The sequence below is a fragment of the Loxodonta africana genome, chromosome 13, assembly GCF_030014295.1.
Source record: "Loxodonta africana isolate mLoxAfr1 chromosome 13, mLoxAfr1.hap2, whole genome shotgun sequence".
Taxonomy (NCBI): Eukaryota; Metazoa; Chordata; class Mammalia; order Proboscidea; family Elephantidae; genus Loxodonta; species Loxodonta africana.
The window spans coordinates 28,938,315-28,953,581 of NC_087354.1; the positions used below are offsets into that span (position 1 = coordinate 28,938,315).

The window sequence follows — 15,267 nt, forward strand, 5'->3', positions numbered from 1 at the left end:
GATAAATGGAGAAAAGACTGAGGTTGTCAAGGATTTCATTTTACTTGGATCCACAATCAATGCCCATGGAAGCAGCAGTCAAGAAATCAAAAGATGCATTGCACTGGGCAAATCTGCTGCAAAACACCTCTCTAAAGTGCTGAGAAGCAAAGATGTCACCTTGAGAACTAAAGTGTGCCTGACCCAAGTCATGGAATTTTTAGTTGCCTCATATGTGCACAAAAACTGGGCAAATAAATAAGAAAGAGTGAAGGAGAATTGATGCCTTTGAATTATATTGTTGGTGAAGAATATCGAATATACCATGGACTGGCAGAAGAACGAACAAATCTGTCTTGGAAGAAATACAGCCAGAATGCTCCTTAGAAGTGAGAGTGGCTAGACTCATCTCACATTCTTTGGACATGTTATCAGGAGGGACCAGTCCCTGGAGGACATCATGCTTGGTAAAGTTGAGGGTCAATGAAAAAGAGGAAGACCCTCAATGCGATGGATTGACAGAGCGGCTACAACAATGGGCTCAAGCACAGCCACTATTGTGAAGACGGCCCAGAACTGGGTAGTATTTTGAGCCCCGTTTTTTTGGCCCGGCCCAGCGCAGCCCAGCCCAGCCCAGCTTGAACCAATGCGAAGGCACCTAACAACAACATAAGCATTATTTCACGAAACCCTCACATCACCTGGAGTGGTCCGTGTATTACTCCTAATCTGACTCTGTAAGTCACTGGTGGGAGGGGGAATAGGATCCCTGTTGGTGCAAAGGTTAAGGGCTCAGCTGCTAACAGAAAGGTGGATGGTTCAAAGCCACCACCTGCTCCATAGGAGAAATGTGCAGTTTGCTTCCGTAAAGATTTACAGCCGACGAAACCGTATAGGGCAGTTCTACTCTGTCCTATGGGGTTACTAGAAGTCGGAATCGACTAGAACGTCTGGTTTTCAGAGGTTACAGGCGTCCAGCTCCCGACCCTGGGGACGTAGGTGGGAGCCGGCAGGTTGGAGGAGCCCAGGCTTCTCTTCCCGCGGTTAAAAATCTCCCGCCCGCGCGGCCGGCGTAGGGGCAAAGCCACACCCCTTTCGGGAATCTCCTCCCTTTCTGCAGTCTTACGCCCACTCCAGAGAGGCAAGCTCTTGACCAATCAGAAGAAGCTTTAGGCGGGCGCTGCTGTTCAGCGAGCCAATCGGCAGGCAGTCGGAGCCGGGCTTGCCCGGGCATGTGGCAGCTGCCGGTCCGGGGTCCACGTGCGGGCAGGAAGAGACGTAGGGGACGTTAGGTGAGTTGTAGGGGTTACGCACTGGGGAGCCGGCACCGGGTGGGCGGCGCGGAGGGTGCTGGGCCGCGAGGCTCTGTGCGGCCGTGTCCGTCCCCGGCCTGCGGCGGGCGGTGCCCAGGCTCAGTCAGCCCAGTTCTCTGGGCCGGCGAGGTTGCAGGCCGGGTCCCCGGCCCTGCTTCTGCCCGGCCCCTGGCCTGCTCCTGTGGTCCCGGGCCTGAGAGGGCCAGCGCTGGGCAACGGGACGCGGCCTGGCGGGGCTGGCGTGGCCGCCGCGGCCCGTGGGCAACACGCGAGTCCTTCCCTGGGTGAGGTCAGGCCTGCCTCGCGTCGCTCCTCGGAGAAGGCCGGCCAGAGGAGATCCTGCGGAGCTCTGCTCGCACTTTTTTAATCCCTCGAACTTTTTAATGTCACGGGGACCTTCATCGAGCCAGATGGTCTCAAATTTGGGTGCTTTTCAGAATCATAGGTTCCGGGGTCGCGCCAGCTCTAGTTTAAAATACAGATTCTCAGGCCCATTTCCAAGAATGGCTGTTCAGAATGGCCTGGAAACAAGCGTCCTAAATGTTTCCGGTAATTAACTGCGTTGGGGGAGCCCTTAACCTAGTTCAAAGGCCTCCGATTATGGGGAAGGGACGTCCCTTGCCCCGGTTCGTTAGGCCCTTGAGTGCCAGAGCAGGGTCTAGAGCTGCCCTTCTGATCAGCCAGCAGGTTGGTAACCCCGAAGCCACTGGCGGTTTTTGTATTCTGGTTCCTTTGGGGCCCTTGCTCTAGGGACTCTGCTGCTGGGGCCTTTCTCTTGGGCGAGGGACCCTGCCCAAAGACCCAGAGGGCTCGGTTCGGCTGGAGAAAGAGATTTGTTTTTGTCCTTGTTGAAACAGTTGTGATTTTTGAGAGAAACTTCTTTACAGCTTCGCTTGAGAACTTTTGGTTGTGACATTTGGCAGCAAGGTCTGGGCATATAGAAAAGGTTGCCGTCATCCCGTGAAATATGAGACCATAGAAGCCTTTTTTCAGGGAATCCTAATTTCTGGCTTTGACACCCTGCCAGCATAGTCTGGAGGGCCACCAACTGGAGTCCCAGACTCAGCTCCTGACCTACACAGCCCTCTCCCAGAGAACGGAAAGGGAAATATTATCTCCCTAACACAAATCAATTATTAGAAGGGTCAGTTTTGTTCTTCCCATTGCTGGGCTAAGGCAAGTGGAGATTCTGTATTTGTCAGCTCTAAGATGTGACTCACCAACGCGAAGAAGTGGGTTACGTATTAAGAGAACTTTTAAAAGGGAGAAAGAAGCCTTCTTGGGGAAGGGACAAGCACGCAGGGTGGATGAGTCAGGATGGGTCATCATGTCTTGCCCTGGCCTAGGGTGTCTGAGCCCTGCTCATGCAAACAGTGACATCATCCAAACCCCATCCGGTCACCAAATCCTGGCATCTTACTTCGTATCCCACCCCCTTCCCATTTCTCTTAACCGTTTCAAGACCCAGTTATTTTCTGCTTTGGATTTTTTATTGGTAGGTAGTATGCATTTTCCTGCCCCCCTCCAACAATCCTACCCTCTGAGTCCCGAGGGACATAGTTGCCCCACTAATATTACCCCAGATGCTCCCTGGAGTTAAAGGGACATATGATGATGTCCCAAAGAAAAATTTTCAAAATTTCTCTTTCTCCAACCAGACATACACACACCTCATACAACACCTTGTAGAAATAGCAATTTGTGGTACGTGCCTGTGTTTTCAGTTTCAAACAGTCATCAGGGCCCCTGCCTTGCAGCAGCATGCACTATTGGTGGGAAAGCAGCTTCCCAATGAACCTGAGGGGGGAAAAGTGGGTGGGCAACTGGATATTCCAACTGTCATGAAATGGTTTTAATTCTTAGTGTTCTTGTCTTGTCCTGACCTCCCTGTAAAGGCAGTTATGATCCTGTTGCCCTCCAGTCTGTTCTCCGGCTTTCTACCGACTCTTAATTCAGCCCTTAATTTTCTGCTTCTGTTTCTGTTTCTGTGGATAGACTGAACTCCTAAGAGTCCAGGATCCATCATAGTAATTCTGTGCCCAGCACCTGGCACAGAGTCAAGGAGACCCCAGAGAGCCTTGCTGTGGCATTGGAGAAAGGGGTGTTCCAGAAGGGCTGCCTGGGGGATGCAGAGCAGCAGCCATGTCTGAAGGGGAAGCTGGGTAGGAAGTGAGGGAGGAGGGAGGTCTGTGGGTGGGAGGGTAGTGAGTCCGGGGGGCAGCACTGGCCTGGGGAGAGCTGGTTACCAACCGTTTGCTAGAGTGGGAGCCTCTCAGGGAAAAGAGTGATGGTTATTGTGCCCCACTATAGATAATATATGCAGATCCCAGCACATATATTGTGTCCTTTCATCTCTGGACAGCAAGGGAGGTGGTGGTGTTAGGTGCTGGTATATATGAGTCGGTTCTGACTCATAGCGATCCTATGCACAGCAGAACGAAACATTGCCTGGTCCAGCGCCATTCTTAAAATTGTTGCTATGCTTAAGCTCGTTGTTGCAGCCACTGTGTCAGTCCACCTCATTGAGGGTCTTCTTTTCCGCTGACCCTGTACTTTGCCAAGCATGATGTCCTTCTCCAGGTCCTGATCCCTTCTGACAACATGTCCAAAGTATGGAAGATGCAGTCTCGCCATCCTTGCTTCTAAGGAGCATTCTGGTTGTACCTCTTGCAAGACAGATTTGTTTGTTCTTTTGGCAGTCCATGTATATTCAGTATTCTTCGCCAACACCACAATTGAAAGGCATCCATTCTTCTTCGGTCTTCCTTATTCATTGCCCAGCTTTCACATGCATATGATGCGATTGAAAATACCATGGCATTTTTTTTGGGTCAGGTGCACTTTGTCTTCAAGGTGACATCCCTGCCTTTCAAAACTTTAAAGAGGTCTTTTGCAGCACATTTACCCAATGCAACATGTCCTTTGATTTCTTGACTGCTGCTTCCATGACTGTTGATTGTGGATCCAAGTAAAATGAAATTCTTGACAACTTCAATCTTTTCTCCGTTTGTCATGATGTTGCTCATTGGTCCAGTTGTGAGGATTTTTGTTTTCTTTATGTTGAGGTGCAACCCATACTGAAGGCTGTGGTCTTTGATTTTCATTAGTGAGTGCTTCAAGTCCTCTTTACTTTCAGCAAGGAAGGTTGTGTCCTCTGCATAATGCAGGTTGTTAATGAGTCTTCCTCCAATCCTGATGCCCCTTCTTCATTTAGTCCAGCTTCTCGGATTATTTGCTCAGCATACAGATTGAATAGGTATGGTGAAAGAATACAAGGGAGGTATAGGCCCTTTTTGCATGCCCCAAAACTGAAGCTCAGCAGTTTAGAGCTGAGTTAAACCCGGCTCTGCCTGATATTTTCAAAACCCTGGTTTTCCGCTCTGTTAAAAATGACCTGGTGCAAAAGTGTCCCCTGAAGCCATCTTAAAACCAAGCAGTAATTTAGCTTAGCTTGTGAAAAAAGCCTGCCTTGGGCGTTATGCTCTTTTAATAGCTGTTTGGGATCAAACTGACAGGAATCTTAGGGGGCAGTGAGTTTATGTTAATGAGGGAGGAACAACTCAGAAAAGGAGGGTGAGAATGGTTGCAGAGCTTGAAGAATGTAGTCAGTGTCGCTAAACGGCACCTGTAGAAACCATTGAATTGGTGTATCTTTTGCTGTGTGTATTCTGAACAACAACACAAATTTATTTAAAAAAAAAAAAAAAGAACTGGTAGATTTAGCATAGCAAATAAGGTAGACTTTCCAAGCTGGGGATGTGGCTGTTTGGAGAACATTGCAGAGGGTTTGCAAACTCACATGAACTTCAAACATTTCCTCTGAGCAGTGATGTGCCAAAGCTGGGTATGTCTGTCTCTTCCCAACCCAGCTTTCAGGGATGGGGAGCTTGTGATCCTGGTGGGAGTGAACCACAGAATGCTGCTGACCCTACAGCTGGGGACTTTGGTTTTTGTTTTTTTTTAGTGGGATTGTATGCATACTCTTTCTTTAGCCTTTAGTTTCCCGTAACCATACCTCTATCAAAATTGATGGTGGTAACAATGTTGGCGGTCAGGCACGGCTTGGAGGTTGAGAGCTCGGGCTTTGGGCTGCCTGGGGTCCTGTCAGGTTTTGTCTCTTACTAATTGGGCAAGTTGCTCTCTCTCTTTAAAGCCTGTTTCCTTACCTGTGAAATTAGGATAGTAATAATACTGTATTACAGTTGTTGGGAAGATTGGATGGGTGATTTTATGCAAAGTACTTAAAACAGTGTGCTGCACATGGTATTTACTGTATAAGTGCAATTATTACAAAAAATCGGTCCTCTTTTAGTCTCGGAGCCAAGAGATAAAGTGTAGGGCAGCCTGGCAGGGAGCCACTGCTGGGAGGGAGGGCCTGCTGGCCTGCACACTCCTCACCCAGCCCTTCGGCCTGCATCTTCTCTCTCCAGGGTGCTGCCCCATTGGAAGATCACCCTCCAGGATTCCCTTGCCCAGAGCCAGGAGTGGGCTGAGATGGTGCCTCGGGAAGCCCCCGAATCTGCCCAGTGCCTGTGCCCTCCCCTCGCCAGCCCAAATGCCAAGGATATGCTTCGGAGAAGGCACAAGAGGAGGAGCCGGCAGCACCAGCGGTTCATGGCACGGAAAGCCTTGCTGCAGGAGCAGGGGCTGCTGAGCATGCCTCCGGAGCCAAGGTTCTCCCCATCGCCCACGCCGTCAGAGGCTCCGCCAGGTGCTGCCGCCACCAGCAGTGGGGGTCCTCGTCCACGTGCTGAGTCTGGCAGCACCTCATGCAGCAGAGAGCCAGCCCCCAAAAGCGTCGCCTGGCCCTTGCCTAGCAAGTTCGTGGCCATTGACTGTGAGATGGTGGGCACGGGGCCCTGTGGACGGGTGAGCGAGCTAGCCCGCTGCTCTGTGGTGAGTTACCATGGCGACGTGCTCTATGACAAATATATCCGGCCTGAGATGCCCATAGTGGACTACCGCACCCGCTGGAGCGGCATCACTCAGCATCACATGCACAAGGCCATCCCCTTCCGGGTGGCCCAGAAAGAGGTGAGGACAAGGTTGGCAGGGCCCTGCCCTGAGCAGGCTGCTGGCATGTTTGGGGCAGTGTGATGGGCAGGGAAAAGGAACCCTGGGTTTGAGTCGCCACTTTGCCATTGTGGGCTGAGAGACCTTGGGAAAGTTACTTTTCTAAATAATAGATCCCTTTCCTATAGAATAGGACAAATAAAAATCCTGACCCTATCTGCTTATAGGAGTCCCTGAGTGGTGGGCTGGGCCACTAACAGAAAGGGTGGAGCTTATTGTGAAGTGGTGGAAGGAGAGTTGTCTGAAAAGAGAAGGAAAGTTGTGATCCTGGATGTGTGTGGGTGTGGCTATGACATACCCGGTGAACTGAGGTCGCTGGGCAGCGTTTGAGGTGTCTGCGGTGTTTGAGGTGTGTGCGTTTTGTGTTATTCCCACATTGCTCAGGTCAGCTGGGTGCAGATCTCTCCGTTCACCTAGTGTCGCTCAGGGATGAAATTGTGCATAAGCCAAGGTGAAATCTGCAGTTGTCTCAGATGGTGTCCTAATATAGCTATCACTTTGGACAAATTTGCATTTTCAAAACAAGTGTCACAGCAGAACCGAGTTTTTAACAAGGCTCCTGAGTTATTCCTGGGATTAGGTAAGCTTGGGAAATATTGGTATATATTATCTGTTGTCCTATTTTTCCATTATGTCGCAAACATTTCTTTCAAAAGATTTAGAAATTATTTATCAAGCAGGCTAATCAGAAATAGAAACAACCGAAGGGAGGCCCATGGTGAATCCTGTAGCCCTTGGTCACTTCTGTCTGCCCAGTTGGTGGTGCTCCCAAAAGCAGAGCCACTGAAGTCTTAAATTCATCTCTTCTGTCAACTCTGGGGTTAGCAATAAACCATGTGTCTCCAGCAGAGGGCGTGGGAGGCTAGTGGCTGACGATAAGGAGAGCCTGAGCCCAGCAGAGAGGCCTGGGGTGAGGGGGTTGGTGCTGGCCGATGGGCTGGGATGTGGCCTCCTTGGGGTCTGAGGAGGGCCCCAAGCAGGGAGGAGAGGAACACGTGTGTGCAGAAGGCAGGAGGACAGGTTAGAGGGTGATGTAGGAGTCTGCACAGCAGAGGGGGAGGCTGAGGGGCTGAAAACTGAGGGTCTGTTAATATTGTTAGCTGCTGCCATCGAGTCGATTCCGAGTCATGGTGACCCCACGTGTGTCAGAGTAGAACTGTGCTCCATAGGGTTTTCAGTTGCTGTAATGTTCTGGAAGTAACTCTTGAGGCCTTTCGTCCATGGTGCCACTGAGTGGGTTTGAACCACCAACCTTTTGGTCAGTAGCTGAGCATGAACCATTAGTACCATTAGTACCCCCCACTCCTAGTGCCAGGCACAGGTCTATTGACTTGACCCAGCAGGTCTTTACTGGTCACCTGCTGGGTGCTGGGCTTTCATTGGAGCCTCACTATCAAGTCAAACATGGTTCCCCCACTCACAGAGTTGACGGTGGGGGATGGAGAGTAGAGATTCTGAGAGCTGGATGTGTAATTAGAAAATGGGATGGCTCCCCTGAAGGAGAGAGCAGGTGCTGAGATAGAACAATGGAGTTCCTAATTTAGAGGGGTAGGGGGAGTCATGGAGAGGGCACCTGAGGAGGTGACGTTCACCTGAGACCTGCAGTGTGCTAGGAGTTGGGTGAAGAGTGGGGTGGGGTGGGGTGGGATGGGAGGTGAGGTCCTCCAGGCTGAGAGAGCGGAACTGTCCAGCAGGAGGCTCTTACAACTAATTGGAAGACCTAGCCGTCTGTGACCCTCTCTAATCCCCACCCTACACTGGGGGATGCAGTTGGGGGCATTCTCTTTTCACAGGGGCAGAAACTAAAGTGCAGAGAACTTGAGTCTGCCCATGGTTATAAGCTAGTACGTAGAAGGGCCTGGATTCAAACTCAGGGCAGCTTGGTTGATGGTGGAGCTCATGGTCTCTCCACTCGGGGCTGCCTCCTCTGGAGAGACCCAGGCACCAAATGGTCAGGGAGCTCAGGATGGATCCCTCCGCTCTGTGCCAGCCTGACAATGGAGCTTGCCTGGCCTCTCCTTCCTCCCCCTGCAGATCCTTAAGCTCCTAAAGGGCAAGGTGGTGGTGGGCCATGCCCTGCACAATGACTTCCGGGCCCTCAAGTACGTCCACCCTCGGAGCCAGACCCGCGATACCACTTATGTTCCAAGCCTTCTCAGCCCACCTGGCCTCCACTCCCGGGCCCGGGTCTCCCTGAAGGACCTGGCCCTGCAGCTGCTGCACAAGAAGATCCAGGTGTGTGGTGCACTGGCGGTTGGGAGGGAGTCGGAAGGACAGCATATGTTCAGTGCTGGGCCTGGCAGCCATGGCCATAGACCAGGTGAGCCGTGCCCAGGGCTTTGCGCCTGTGCCTCCAGCCGCCTGTCATTCTTCCGTCCCCAGTCCAGGTGCAGGGCACTTGGCATAAAGCACAGGTTTCCCGCTTGTGCAGGTAGCCGTGGGTGTTCTCTCTCCACCATCCTTCTTCCCCAGTGTGTATTACAACAAACAGCCACATTCTTCCAGATCTGTCCTCCACCCAGCTTCTCACTCTGTCCCTGCATTTGCAACCAGGATGGAAGCCATCAGGCAGGGGAAGCTAGGAACTCATGCTTCTACTGTGTTTTACATACTGTCTTAGTCCAGGTTCTCCAGAGAAACAGAACCAGTAGGATAGATACATAGAGAGAGAGAGAGATTTGTTTTAAGGAATTGGCTCGTGAGTTGTAGGCACTGACAAGCCCAAAATCCACAGGTCAGGCAATAGGCTGAAAACAGTCTTGTGTCCAAAATTTAGAGGTGATACAGCAAGATGGAAATTCCGGCAGGATGTTTATTTCCCCTGGGAAACTTTGTTTTTGCACTTAAGGCTTTTACCTGATTGGATGAGGCCTACCCACATTTTGGAGGCTAATTTGCTTAAGAGCAGCTGACTTAAATTTTAATCACATGTAAATATCTTCATAGCAACATCATGGAGCAGTGTTTGCCCAAACAGCCAGGCACCATAGCCTAGCCAAGTCAAACGAACAATCACACCTACATTATTCTGAGCTTTCTAACAAGTCCTTGAGGTAGCTTTTCACCCTGTTTTACATTTGAGGAAACTGAGCCTTAGAGACAATTGAAGGCTTGTGGTATGGCTGAGATTCAAGTTCCTTTCTATAAGACCCATGCCCTTTCGCCGTACCAAGCTCTGCACCCCTTGTGGGGATATGTGTTCCTGGATCTGTACAAAGCCCAGGGAGGCAGGCCTTGTTTCTTGCGCCAGTGGGGGCGTCTCTCACCAGGGACTGCCCACACTGAAGTGTTGGCTCTTGCCCGCAGGTGGGCCACCGTGGGCACTCGTCGGTGGAAGATGCCATGACAGCCATGGAGCTCTACCGGCTGGTGGAGGTGCCGTGGGAGCAGCAAGAGGCCAGCAGCGCCTGGGCCCACCCCGAGGACAGAGAGCCTGACAGCAGCACAGACGTGGAGCAGTACATGGAGGACCAGTACTGGCCGTAGGACCTGGCCCCAGGCAGCGGAGGAGGGGTGGGGCAGGCACAGGACAGAAGGGAGTAAGGATGAGGAGAGGCTCCCGGCTGCCTTCCATGTGTACGTGTGGGAAGTAGGGGCCAGGAGGGCACGGGGCAGCTCATCCTGGGCAGGACAGGATGCCACCAGCCAGCCCTGAGAGTCAGGAGTTGGGGCCATTGTCTGTCCTCTTGACTCACTCTGCCACAGCTCAGCCCTCTGCTGGTTTTCTCCTTGGGTCGTATGGTTTGCCTAATGGCACTTTACAGATGCCATGGAGATGTCGGGTGGACTTTTCCTGGGCCCATCCGGAATTGGGGATATGCCAACATTGTCCCAGGCTGTCACTGGCCTTCCCTCTCCCTCCACCAACCAGGTCTCCTAAGGTTACCGTGCTGTGCCATCTAAAGAGATAATTCCCCCGGGGGGTGGGGCTGAGAATGTCACTATCTAGTATCCAGGAGCTTCCTTGGTGACTTGGAGTAAAGTTCTGTTCTTGTCATTGCCACCTACCTCCTCCTCCAGAGCCATTTTTGAGTTCAGAGTAAATACGCCATGAACTAATAGAGTTAAGGTCTCTGAAGAAGATGTTTCTTCCCCATCTCTCTGAACTGGAACTCTGGGTACAGCCAGTGTCACTTGGAGCACCACCATGTGGCTGTCACCTCCCTGCTAGGCTGTAGTGGAGTGGCCTCTGCCACAGGCTGCCCTTGAGTTGCTGCCCCTCATTTGGCATTGAAGTCAGCAGGCACAACTGGAGGAGGAGGAAAAGCAGACAGGCTTTGGATGAAGGCTGTGGCATGTTTATTTTGACCTATGTCAGGGATTGCCCCTGCCTGCCCAGCGCTAGGAGTCCCTGGGTGGTGTAAACGGTTAATGTGCTTGGCTACTAACTGAAAGGTTGGAGGTTCAAGTCTACCCAGAGATGCCTTGGAAGAAAGGGCTGGCAATCTACTTCCAAAAACTCAGCCACTGAAAACCCTATGAAATGCAGTTCTGCTCTGACATACATGGGGACGCCATGAGTCAGAATTAACTTGACATCAGCTAGTTTGACTGGGTTTTGTTTGGGTACCCAGCACTAGGCTTTCATGAGCAGAAGCCTGAGAAACAAGACAGTGGTTTGAATTCTGGGGACTCTGAGACTGTCGTGGACTCTGTCCCCTATAGACAGTGCCTGCACTTGGGCTGCAGCCCTTAGGCGCTTTGACAATCACTGTGATTGTTGGATTTTCTCCTTATTTCTAAAAATATTTTCTGGATTTCATCCCCACTCCTCTCTCCTTTCCTTGTTTCCTTAGGGGCAGTTTGAGGGACTAGGGTAACCAAGAGCTCAGGTCACACAGACCCTGTTTCAAGCCCTGACTTTGCTTGCCACTTTGCTGGCCTTGAGACCTCATGCAAGTATGTAACTTCACTCTTGAGCCTGTTTCCTCATTTGTAGGATGGGGCGATGATACAACCTACCTCATAGGGTTGTTATGAGGAGTCAGTGCTGAGTGCTTACCACAGTGCGTGGCACGTGGTAAGCCTCAGTCAATGTGAGCTGCTGTTTCTTTAAGGATTAGATTCAGCCTTTTCAGGAGGTTGAAAACCTGAACACTGAGCCCCTCAGGTTGGGCAGCCTTGGCCCAGATAGAGATGTTCTTGAAAATCCCAGCAGGTGGGGCCTGGGGTCAGGGCGAGACACAGCGTGGAGGTTCAGGGGTTCTAACTGCTCTCCTCAGTGTTGTCTCTGGCCACCAGGGGCTGGTTTCTTGTCACTGTTCACGACTGTGTGCAGGATAGATAAATAGAGGCGATAACAGTGGTTCTTCATATTGTTCCGGGCAAAGCAGAGGGGTCAGAAGGCAGCCACTACTGAAAGGACACTGCTCTGCTCTTCATTTGAGGAGCCAGCTCTGCGTGAACCCGGTGTCAGAAATGGTTTCCGGCAGAGTCCCTCCCTTTCAGCACACAGAGTAGGGAGCTGGGGGGGACCATTTCCTGCTGTTGGCCTGGCTTCAGGAATTTGTTCTGGAGTTCCTTAAGTCTGCAGCTGACACCAGATTCAAAGCTGAGCGGTTGCTTCTGTCCTTTGGAGTGTGGATTGAAGAGCTGATCCAGGCGGATGGAGCTGTGACCAGTGGGGAAATGGGTTGTACAGGGTTTAAAATCAACTTTTGTTGTAAAACCCTCTGTTCTGGAATAAAACTCAATTGGGAAAGTGAGTGAAGTGGCCTTTTCTGTGATTCCTCAAGTGATAGGGTGGGAGGCTGACTTGATCGGGGGAGGGAAGCCTGGGGCACTAAGCCTTGTTGGGGGCACTGGCTCATGAGATGGCAGCTTTTTATGTGTATGTATTTTATAACTTGTACACCATTAGCAAAGCAGCCCTGGTGGAGCTAACCCAAAGATCGGTGGAGCTAACCCGAAGGTCAGTGGTTGAAACCCACCAGCTGCTCCACAGGAGAAAGATGTGGTAGTCTGCTTCCGTAAGGCAGTCTGCTTGCCTTGGAAACCCTTTGAGGCAGTTCTACTCTGTCTTGTAGGGTTGCTGTGAGTCAGAATTGACTGGACAACAATGGGTTTTTTTGGGACACTGTTAGCATGGTTTTACATGTGTTAAACTGAACCCTATGCTATTGCCGATATCCACCTGTTTTTGCCCTATGATTTCCTGTGGTTTAATCTAGGGTATACAATTTAGAAATTATGCACACATTTTAGGGGGGTACGTGTCCAGCCAAGCTTGGAGACGACTGAATTGGAATCCAAAGGGCAGATTGTATAAAGGGAGGAGTACTTCTTAGTGCCACTATGAGTCATCCACTTTACCTGTGCTGGGTGCTGGGGATCCAGAGAAGGCCACACCGTGGCCGCCTTTGTACCTGCTAAGGCCGTGAGAGGTGGGCCAGCGGTGGCAGGAAGATGTTTCTTGCAGGGCTGAGAAATTTGCTCTCAGTGATCTGCTGTCACCTAGTGCAAGATTTGTGGACATTGGTTTGTGGCCGATGGATGAAGCCAGTTAAACTTGGAAGCATCGCCACTAGGAAGCCCCCGGAATCATCCCCCAGGCTGGAGTCAAGCTCCCTCTTCTAGGCTGTTATTCACCAGGGCCTGACTACCCAACATCGGAGCACGCAACACATCTGAAGACTCAACTAGCCTAGGCTGGTTTCTAGGTGCTGGGGGCTTAGCAGTGAACAAAACAAAGGATGGGGGAAACAGTAAATGAACAAGTAAAATAGGCAGCATTTCTCATACTGCTAACTGCTATAGAAAAATGAGGGTAGGGGCTAAGAAGTGCGATTTTAAATAGGTCAGGGAAGGTCTTGTTGCGAAACCTGTCAGAGAGGGAGCAAGCCAGCTACAAGCTTTCCAGACTGAGGGAAAAGCAAGTGCCTAAGCCCTGAGGCAGGAGTGTGCCAGGCTATTTGGTGAGCAATGAAAAAGCCAGTGGGAGGGAAGCTGGTGGCATTACTGCCTGCCTTCAACCTGAAGGCACGCCTGACGCCCTCAGCCCTCCAGCCATATGGAATCACAACTGAAGGAGGCCAGGAAGATCTGCTGATGGTGTGGGAGGAGCCACCATGTGAACAGGCAAAGGCCCTGGGTTTGGCTTTAAACCTAAGAGGACTCAAATGGGGTGGAGGTATAAGATGAGCCGGGAAAGGCCTGTAGGGCAGCTGAAAGAGGGCTCTGGAAACTGCCCGCGAGTTGAGGTTTGATTCTGTTGGATGATGGGAAACCACCGTAGGTTCTTGAGCGGAGAAGTGCCGAGACAAAGAGTCAGAGGTTAGATTTGGGAAAACTTAATCTTGTAGGTCTTGGAAGACAATTTAGAGCAGGGCAAGCGGTGGAGGCAGGAAGGCCTGGGAGAGGACTCCTGTGGCTACATGGGCCTGTGGCAGGTAAGGACCAGATAGGGTGCGCTGGGATGAGAAATGACAAGACTTGCAGGCAGTGCAGCGAAAAAGGAGGAGGTTTGGAGCTGATTCCAAGGAGCAAGCACAGGACCCTTGGGGGAACAAATTAGAGGGACGGGGATGCTTCTGTCAGACCTGAGGGGGCAAGTGAGTGGAGGGGGGGTCATGCAGCGGAAATGAGGGGGAGGTGAGAGGTGAGGGACTGGGCTGGGGTGTGGATGTGTGAACCACCACAGGACATTGGGGGTCCTATGCAGATTGTGGAAACAGAGCCCTTCATTGGGCCTTATTGATTAACTGGGGAAGATACACCAAAACATTCGCCAGCGCAACCACTTCCACATTTACAATTCAAAGACATAGATTACATTTTTCATGTCCTGCCACCACAGGGGCTTATTTTTTAAATGCGCATTCAAAAAAATTCACAGCAACTTTACCTCATCTTCCCCTAAAGCAGGGTAGCAAACTGTTACACGTTTGAAAACCTGAAAGCATTCAACCTGGCTGAATTCAAGCCAAGTTTGCTCACTCTGGCTGGGCACCGAAAATAACCTCTTATACCTCCAACTGGAACCCACTGAACAACAGGAAAGATGCCTTTTCATTTACACATAACCCGGGATTTGGTTCTGCTTTTCAGACTTGTGAAGTCAGATGTCCCACTTGGTGAACACACCATGTTCCTTTCCAACCCACCAAATCTGAGGCTGATCACTGCTGGTTTCATGTAGTTCTGAGGGTAGGAGGCAGGTATGGAGGCTCTCAACTCATTGTTGTTGAAAGCTCACCACAGTATACTTTCGGCTTTTTTTTTAACAAATAGGAATTTGTAAAGCTTTAGTGCTCTTCCACTCAGACTCACCAAGTCCCAGCGCACCATCAGTACTCAGCCTGCAGCAGCCTGTACTGGTTGGGCAGCGGTGCTAGTCTCCCCAGTGATGATGGTGGGCAGGGAGGTTCCAGACCAGCAGACCTCGAGGGTCAGAGTCTGCCCCAGGCCCTGGCAGGGAACTGAAACGCATCTCCAGACACCAGTGAAGCATGACACTACGAGAAGAGTCTCCTCTGGGCACCTTTGGTTCAGTCTGGCTGTGTTGGTGGGCATTTTCCTCATTGGAAGCTGATCCTAGTTTCGCCCCACTTGTAACTCATTTGTATACTCAATAAATACCAAGTGCTTACTATGTGCCGGGCACGGTTCTAAGAGCTCAAAGTTCTAGCCTGGGAGAGTGTAGACCCTAAGGGATATAGTCGATTTGGTGAGGGCTTCCTGAAGCAATGTCAGCACAGATGGAGAAAGAACCCTTTGAGGACAGACTGCTTTTTTCTGAGGCACCCTTGTACCAATGGAGACCTGTAGGGTTCCCAAAATGTCTCCCCTGGGTCCCAGCTGGGGGCTAGCTCCCTCCTTCTGCCCTTTCTAGTTAGTAGCCTCAGTGTCCCAAGAGTCTGCTCCCCCTGCCCTCATAAAAGACCCCACAGAGGGGCAGACTGGT

The 15,267-nt window shown here is 51.1% G+C and overlaps 1 protein-coding gene across 1 annotated transcript; it reads left to right on the forward strand.

The window, feature by feature from the left end:
• The first annotated feature begins 1,154 nt into the window (after positions 1 to 1,154).
• Positions 1,155 to 12,070, forward strand: AEN (apoptosis enhancing nuclease). Its single transcript, XM_010593839.3, has 4 exons — positions 1,155 to 1,271; positions 5,723 to 6,326; positions 8,400 to 8,600; positions 9,672 to 12,070. Exons 2-4 carry the CDS (start codon positions 5,787 to 5,789, stop codon positions 9,849 to 9,851), a joined length of 921 nt encoding a protein of 306 aa, XP_010592141.2. The 5' UTR covers positions 1,155 to 1,271; positions 5,723 to 5,786; the 3' UTR covers positions 9,852 to 12,070.
• The last annotated feature ends 3,197 nt before the right edge of the window (positions 12,071 to 15,267 follow it).

What these genes read in the sequence shown, in the direction of transcription:
- AEN (XM_010593839.3), top strand. Translation starts at nt 5,787, where the DNA reads ATGGTGCCTCGGGAAGCCCCCGAATCTGCCCAGTGCCTGTGCCCTCCC. An exon ending in TCCGGGTGGCCCAGAAAGAG is followed by an intron (nt 6,327 to 8,399) that starts GTGAGGACAAGG and finishes CTCCCCCTGCAG; the next exon opens with ATCCTTAAGCTCCTAAAGGG. An exon ending in TGCTGCACAAGAAGATCCAG is followed by an intron (nt 8,601 to 9,671) that starts GTGTGTGGTGCA and finishes TCTTGCCCGCAG; the next exon opens with GTGGGCCACCGTGGGCACTC.